Genomic DNA, 8381 nt, shown 5'->3' on the forward strand with positions numbered 1-8381 from the left:
TATAGATACAGAAGTAGTATGGAAAATGTTCATCCAAGCAGTAAGAGTCCACTTTCTTATTTTACTTTCATGTTTTACTTCACATCTTATAATATTAACAGATTGTGTTAAGGGGAACATATCAAGATTATAAAACAGGAGAACTTCAAAAGATATACAAATCTGTGAAACAAACCAGTTTGTGTAATTCTTTAAGGGTTCAAATGTTCATTGTATTGTATTGTACTGCATGTAAAACAATAAACTGGCATTCCAAATGACATGATTTTCATAACATTTTGTAACTGTCAAATAAAAGTAAAAGGCCTACAGTAAGTTTAAGTGACATAAATTAGATAAATATGATTCAAATACTACACTTTGTAAATAGTGTAATGTAGATATTGTAATAAGACAAATAGACATGCATGTTGTGCATCTTACTTCAATCTATCAAGCATTAGCATTTTAAAGTAAATGCCTCAAATTCATGCAAGAATGTTTATTCTTCTTTAATTTAAAATTTTTCACATTTCATTATTTCTTTGTCAATATTGCAGTGAAAGGGGGGAGCAGAAATTCTAGCATACGAAGTCTTGATTTGGGGTATGCTACTCCATTAGATGATCTGCTGAAAAATGAATTAATACTAGATGACCCAAAAGCAGCTGTGACAGAATCACAAGACAACATGTAAAAACCTCAGAAAGAAGATAAAAGAGAATGGCCCAGAGCAACTTGTATCTACTACCACTGAGAGATATCACAATCAGTCAATTATAGAACTTAAACTAAGCTAATTAGGACTAGGACATTTAAGTAGTTTTTGCAAAGATGACTTACAAAAAACAATACCAGTGTTCATCTTTAAACAAAACAATAACACTGATGTGTGTATGCGCAAGCTTTTATGGTTAATACAGCTCTAGCAAGCTTTTTTGTCTTGGACTAGGATAAGACCTGTCCAGGAAACCAGCCCTTTGAATTAAAGGCATCTGACATTTTTTACAGTGATTTTATTTTTTTAATTACACATAAATTAAACACATTAATGAAACTCATATAAGCAAGCTTCTTCAGGTTTACAGTGCAAGTGAATTGAACTGTTTGCTCACAGCAATTGTAAATGTATGTCGCTGTTAAATATGCTTTGTAAAGATGCAAGATTTCATAATCTGATTATTTGTAAATATTAAATCAGTTTGTTCTTTTGGTAATTTAAGTCTCTTCACTACTTTATATTAAGAGACAGTAATATTATGTCACCATTTATAGCAATTCAATGACATAACTACATCTTTGTTTGATTTATTGTTTAACATATCTTGTACTTTTTGGTCCTCAAATTTGTAATTAGTTAAGGTGTGTAGCTGGTGTAGCACTCTTAACTATTATTTCATAATTTTTCATATGACCTGTTATCTTAAATTGCTCTTCATGTTAAGCACAGTCTGTTTATAGTTGCTGTAGCTGCAATGTAATACTTTAGGGTAAAGTTATAAAGATCAAATGTACCTTAAATATCTGTCCAAGTTCACTGATAAAAAGATAAAGAATAAAGTGCTTTTTTGGCTAAATATGCTTGAATATGTTATGCCAATGTGTTCATAGTGCACATTTAGACATACAGCACTATGCTGTATACTTGTACAATAAGTATAAACAATTATACAATTGTCAACACACAAGTTAATGACCATGCACGCATTAACAGTGTTAACAACAACAAATTACATCTGCAATACATGTAGTTATAATTCAGTTAGTGTATTCATTGTCCAGATAGACAAGAAATATATTTACTGTCTGTATAAATGAAATTGGTCTTGCACATGGTTATAATATTGCACATATAAAAAGAACATGTCACGTAACTGAGCTTATGGAAGGCTGTTTAAAATCTTTTGGCTGTTGGCTAATAGCTACAGTATGTTGGAATGTGGAATATTAGGCTGTGTGTGTGTGTGTGTGTGTGTGTGTGTGTGTGTGTGTGTGTGTGTGTGTGCGCGCGTGTGTGCGTGCGTGTGTGCGTGTGTGCGTGTGTGCGTGTGTGCGTGTGTGTGTGTGTGCGTGTGTGCGTGTGTGCGTGTGCGTGTGTGTGTGTATGCCATTAGAGAAGTTGATAAAATAATGAAAGGCATTGCAGATATGTGGGAATTTATCTTTGTCTATAAGCAAATAAAAGTGAACAAACACTAAAGAGCTGAAATCAACTTAACCATTTAATCTGAACTGTCTTTCCATGGCGTGCCATCCACTTAACACAATGCAAGTGTTTTTGGTAATAAAATTAGAAAACATCTCATTGGGAGAAACTTAAACAATGCTTAAACAATGCCAACATTATATGCCAAACCTGAATAAACTGCATAAAAATAATGATATAAAATTAATTTGTGATTTGCCATCAGTTGTGGTCTGACCGGTCTTAAAATTCAGAGTCCTCTTTGTCCGAGACCGAGTAAAAATGCGGTCGATTCCAAGACGAGACCAAGACTTTTAAAAAGTGGTCTTGGCACTTTATTGAAAACACAGAGTCACCTTTTTTACTTGGCACAATAAAATCAGCTTTCATTTGAATGAGTATTGCTTGCATCATACAGACTCTTATAAAATCAGATTTGTGTTGTGTTAAAAGATCCTAAATAAAATCCTAGGTCTAAGAATCTTAGCTAGTTGGAAGAAGACCTTCAATGGCAGACAGTCAAAACAAAAGGCAACTTTTATTAGATTAATAGTCATATTTAAACATTAGGTTATATTTAAATGTACAGAGCTCCTTCACCCAGAGAATCATCAGTTTTTATTGATTAATGATTGTTTAATTCATTCACAAGGCAGACTTCTCTCACCAGAGCGGCTATATTGAACATTTAATTGTCCCCTATTCATAGTTATAGCAGTGCTCAATCTTGTTATTCAACACTGTGGTGTACCGTCTGTTTCAAAGCATATAGTGGGTACATTGAGTGACATGGTGCAAAGATTGCTTCATAATTTTTATTTGCACATCCTTGGTTTCTTTCCTCGCTTTCTTTCCTTGTGCTTTAGCTTCACCCCTGATGCAAGGGAAGGATCCAAGGAAAAGATGAGAGGAATCATTAAGTGGAGCATATAAATATAAAGTTCAATCTCTATTATCAAATACCAAGTGCATTAAACACCAAAAAATTAAACAAGAAGAATAAAGTTCAACACATACTTCAGTTCAGTCCTGTTTCAATGTGAATGTTGAATAGACATCATTGCTCTGGTTTTGTTTCAGTATGAAACCGGATTCTCCAGCGATCTCTTTCACTCTCTCAGCAAAACCTGACACCTGCTCTTTTGAGAGGTCCAACAGATAGCTAAAGAAAACAGGAAGATAAGATGTATAATACTTGAAAAAGATATCTAGACCTGTGTAAATCCAAAGGCATTATTTGTGTGATTGTTGACAGACTTACTTTGCCAACTCTACAACCAGAACAGCATCAGGTGCTGCAATCTGTCTCAGAGATGAATCAATCTGATGAACCATACTGAGAGAGAGAGAGAGAGAGAGAGAGAGAGAGAGAGAGAGAGAGACTGTTATCATTACTGAATCTAGTTTAGTGTAGTGGTTTCTGTTTTCTCTTTGATGTGTCACCTGGCTGAACAGAAGATGGTGTTAAACAGGTTTCTGTATCTATTTTTAAGAGGAAGTTTGGTGAGAGAGTCTGGAGACAGAAATGATACTTTCACCCCGTTTAAATTCATCAAATCTGTGAAAACACACAGAAATGGAAGTAAATGTACAGCAAATATTTATATGGTTACAGGATTTCACTGTTTATATGTATTTATTTAACACGATGTTACCGTGTGGCTGTGATATCTGTTGTGCCAGTTCTGTGTGAGTTTGAGAGAACACTTCATTTGTGTCTTTCTCCTCTGATGTTATTGGGTCATCCATTGATGGATTACAGCTACTAGAGGTGCTAGAAACATCTTTACTTAGAGGAGATCGCCCTCTACTGGCAAGACATTCAAACAGCGCCAGGACGTTGACTTCAGAAATATCCTGAGCAGTCTTTAAAGCAAAAATTATCAGAGAAAGGTAAAACATAACATGAACGTTGATCTATATACAATGTGAATTACTAGCTGTAAATACATGTTATAGTTGTGGGCTTGAACAGGTGTCAGATTTAAAGAAGGAACAACATGTTACCTTTTTACTTATATCCTTTTTTATCTTTTTACACTTTAACTTATGTTACCTCAATCAATATTATAATGACGTACATTGTAATATCTTTGAGGTTTATGTGTATAAAGTTTGATGGAATTTTTTTATCTGAACTTTTTTACCTTTACATGCTGATTGTTGTGTTTCTTTAGCAGGTCTTTATCAGTCTCTATGCCGAATGTCAGATATGGGCTGGAGACGATATCACCCCAATATCCTCTAACTGCAACCCTGTTTCCTCTCTGGTACACACACACACACACACACACACACACACACACACACACACACACAGCGTATCATGAGCCATACATAACAAACTATTATAGATATCTGTAGGTCAAATGTGATGCAACTCACATGATTGAACACTCGTGTTGAGAGCAAGCTCTGATTGGCTGTTTGATATAACCCCTCTCTCATCTCAAAGGCTACACCACTTTCTCTCCATTTTACGTACTGATGTTTGTTAATGACCCCACACTGAAAGAAAAAATCATAGGATAACTATCAGTCCTGATATCATAACCTGTCAAGTGTACAATAATGTCACAGCATTTTTACATACCCCTCTCTGGTGCAGTTTCATAGTGAGATCCCAATCGAAACAGCCCTGTCGTGAGTCATACCGAGTTCCCAGGTGCTGCCGAACACGGGCGTCCCAAACCTTACGTACGCTCGCCGGCACAGAAGGGGGTCGTTCCCACAACTTAAAGATCTGAAGCAAATCATCTCTCTCCTTAAACTAACATAAAGCAACAGGTTTAAATATCTCTAAACTACAGTTTGAATAGAAATATTGAATGTAAAATAAATGCATATTTATGGACCTTCAGAAGGCTTGTATCAAGGCATGGATGTGTGTTTGAGTCGGATGAGAGTGTGTTTGTGATGAAGAGAGAGAGTTCAGCTGCAGTGTGTTTTAAAGTCTCTTCCGTCTCGCTGCGAATCTCAGAGTTCCCAAAGATCTCCAGAAACACTTCTGTCTTCTCTGAAAACATAAAAAATACCTAATTAATCCCAACACAAGAGCACCACTTAATATTATCTGAGTATGCAAACATGAATATACTCAGTGTTGTCTAGATTTATAACAGGAAACAATGCTGACTAAAGGGAGGATCTGTCATGATACTGTGTATAGATATATTAAAAACAGTAGAGTACACACTGTGTAAACTCATGGTCTCAGGGTTCAGAAGTGACAGGTAGATCAGTAGTAATTGTCTGGCAACAACTTCCATGCTGTTCTCTATCACCCAAACCTGCAACATTAACACATTCACATGCACAACATAGAGTAATGTGTGATAAGGTGATTATGTACTTACATAGTTTTACATTTAATTATTATGTACTTCCAAAAATGTTAGTAGACATAATATTGTTTGTTGTGATGTGGGCATTTAAACTGTTTATAAATAATTACTAACATGTAAGCTGTCAGTCTCTCTCATTCCACTGATGGTCTTTAGGATGTGTCTGGGGTCTCCACTGCCAACCAGCAAAATATTCAGCTCATCATGTGACTTCATTGTGTGTATATCTGTAAGTATTTTAAGCATGCGAATAAACACAAATGTTAAATAAAGTGTCTATTTATTTGATGTAATTATGTGTAAATGTCAACATTACAGATTAAGCTTTTCCGTAACATGACTGATATGCATGGTTATTGTGTTTAGTCAGATACGTGATGGTTTATTTTATTCAGTCTGATATGTGATGGTTTAATGTTTAGTCTAAAATAATTTACCTGAGCTCAGCAGGTCTCGTGCAGGTCCGAATCCCCACCAGGTAACACATCCAGCACCTTCAACACTCCGCCCCGCGCTCATTCTTCAGAAATAATATGATTATTATTGTAATAAGTAAGTAAGTAAGTTAGGCCTTATTGTCTGATATCATGCTTTCTTCCGCTTATATAACCATTTCCCAATCCAGAGAACTTGTGGATGGTTAGCTGGCATCTCGCTAAACTGCTTAACTTCATCGCAATATTTAGTCCGTGATGTAAGTTCAAACAAACACACAAAATTTCTGTTGCATCAGTTAATTAATGTAGCGCATACACTAGTTAAACCCCGTTAAACTCACCTGTTTTTCTCTCGCGGTGTAAACACGGTCTGAAGTTTTACTGCGGTTGCCAAGCAACTACAACAGCGCAGCTAACACAACCATATGATATCTATACAACTGTCCGAGTTCGCCCCCTAATGGCACTGCCAAGTTTTCTAGCAACAGCTCACAGTATTTTTTACGTAAAATAACAGTTTTACAGTGTAAATTAATATAATTAAAATATTACAGTAAAATATATGTGTTTACATTATTGATTTACATTTAAATTGTATCTGTCATTTCAATTTATTCAAAGAAGCATGTTGTTTCATGGTGTCTTTTCAGGTTGACTATGTTTTTTATATTTACTGACAATTTGTAATTCATTATGATTTAGCACGTGTACAGTCTACAGTAGAAGGATAGGATTTGCCCCTATTCAGCTCAAATGTCAAGCTACCTACACCTGCAAGTAGCCTACTGTGGTACCAGCCTAACGTAAATGAAAGCAAAAGCATTATGTCAGTTTCAGGTTACATTCGGGATTTTCCAACATTCAATATACTTCTGTCAGCAGAATAAGGTAACCGATTTAATTTCTTTAGGAAAGGGCGAAAGATGGTTATACACATTTCGAGTGTATTTATAGCTAATATCGGTCTTAATATATTTTTGTTCAAAAGCCTAAGTTATATCTTGAAGAGACTTCTAAAATTGAAATGAATGCCGCCCTCGCCCTCTTTGAATGCAGTCACGTCGTCTGTTTCATTGTGCATGCAGACTTGCAGGTTTCTTCATCTGTGTCTCAGATGTCCAGAAATAAAATAAAAAATGACTGAATCTCAAGAGAAGAAAACTGTAATAGGCAATTTGACTTATTTATTTATTATTTTTTTCATTTAAAAACATGATTTTTACGTCAAATCTAGAAGTTCTCTATTTTTAGAAAAACACCATAACCTTTTCTTTGTGTAACTGTTGTAAAATGCTATTGTTGTATGTACTTCCAAGTCACTTGTCACATAAAGTGAGTAAAAGTGCCTACATCTATGGCAAGTGCTATAGGAAGTGTGGGTGAGTTAGTTGGTCGACAGACAAATAGTTAGAATAAAGAACATATACGTTTGGTTTGTTTGTTTAATAAGCTGTACATGCTTGTAGGTTCTACTCTCTCAGAGTTCCTTTGTTTTTACATCCAGGAAGATTTACTGTTTTACATGGTCTATAGTCATTATCCTTTCTCGCCATGTAATCACTCATTATTAAAGTTTGATGTTAAATAAATAGTTGAAAATTAATTCTGAACAAAAAGTTTACAAGTTGAATATACTAAATGTGCAGGCTGTATATTTGTTTTGATTTTCATTGTTAGTTAGCTACAAAAAATCAAATAGTCTAAAACTACCTGCCAAAGTTTAAGTTTTTCCTCTGACTTCCTCTAATTAATTTTGTCTGCCTCATTTCAGATGTAGGTTCTGCACCACCAAGATGTTCAAATAGCAAAGAAGGACTTCCCCCTGTCAGTAAGAAATCACTCCACATCATTACAGTAAATGCTATATACGTTTTTGTGAAAATCTAACACCCAGAAAGGTTTGTGTGAGAATTAGGTTTAGGGGAAATACACTCCCTGACAAAAGTCTTGTCGCTTTATAGAAACACCTGCTATTAACCTGACTTTTAATTAATCAATTGATGAAAAGCTAAAACCCTCACAAATTATTTTTTATTATTATAAAAAAATATTTATCATTTAATCAAGACAAAAATGTCAAATTTTGGCATGACAAAAGTTTTGTTGCCTATACAAAAATTGAACAAATTTACTGCAAATACAAAAATATGTCAGCAAATTAAGTAGTGGTGCTGTGAGATCCGAATTTAATATCTTGTATGACTTCCATCATGAGCTTGAAGGACTGCATCCATGCGGTTTGGCAAGGATTCATACAATGTATTGATGAAGTCATCAGGAATAGCAAAGAAAGCCCATGCCTCCCAGAGTTCATCAATATTCTTTGGTTTCATCTTCCATGCTTCCTCTTTCATCCTACCCCACATATGTTCAATGATGTTCATGTGGGCTGGCCAATCCTGGAGCATCTTGATCTTCTTCGCCTTGAGGAACTTT

General features: G+C 35.0%; 1 protein-coding gene across 3 annotated transcripts in view; it reads right to left on the reverse strand.

Moving 5' to 3' along the window:
* Nucleotides 1-6392, reverse strand: part of dnaaf3 (dynein axonemal assembly factor 3) — a 28891-nt gene extending 22499 nt beyond the window's left edge. The window contains exons 1-12 of one of the 3 annotated variants that reach the window (XM_073864156.1): nucleotides 6287-6392; nucleotides 5946-6028; nucleotides 5623-5735; nucleotides 5361-5454; nucleotides 5020-5180; nucleotides 4758-4934; nucleotides 4550-4672; nucleotides 4312-4431; nucleotides 3820-4030; nucleotides 3608-3722; nucleotides 3426-3500; nucleotides 2679-3326 (exon numbers count right to left, since the gene is read on the reverse strand). In XM_073864156.1, the coding sequence (XP_073720257.1) occupies nucleotides 3188-3326; nucleotides 3426-3500; nucleotides 3608-3722; nucleotides 3820-4030; nucleotides 4312-4431; nucleotides 4550-4672; nucleotides 4758-4934; nucleotides 5020-5180; nucleotides 5361-5454; nucleotides 5623-5735; nucleotides 5946-6027 (1410 nt within the window). In that variant the 5' untranslated portion in view covers nucleotide 6028; nucleotides 6287-6392 and the 3' untranslated portion in view covers nucleotides 2679-3187. Of the gene's footprint in view, nucleotides 1-2678; nucleotides 3327-3425; nucleotides 3501-3607; nucleotides 3723-3819; nucleotides 4031-4311; nucleotides 4432-4549; nucleotides 4673-4757; nucleotides 4935-5019; nucleotides 5181-5360; nucleotides 5455-5622; nucleotides 5736-5945; nucleotides 6029-6286 lie in introns of those variants that run through there. The other 2 variants (XM_073864157.1, XM_073864155.1) reach the window with 2 other exon arrangements.
* Nucleotides 6393-8381: the final 1989 nt, after the last annotated feature.

This window comes from Misgurnus anguillicaudatus, chromosome 25, assembly GCF_027580225.2.
Source record: "Misgurnus anguillicaudatus chromosome 25, ASM2758022v2, whole genome shotgun sequence".
Taxonomy (NCBI): domain Eukaryota; kingdom Metazoa; phylum Chordata; class Actinopteri; order Cypriniformes; family Cobitidae; genus Misgurnus; species Misgurnus anguillicaudatus.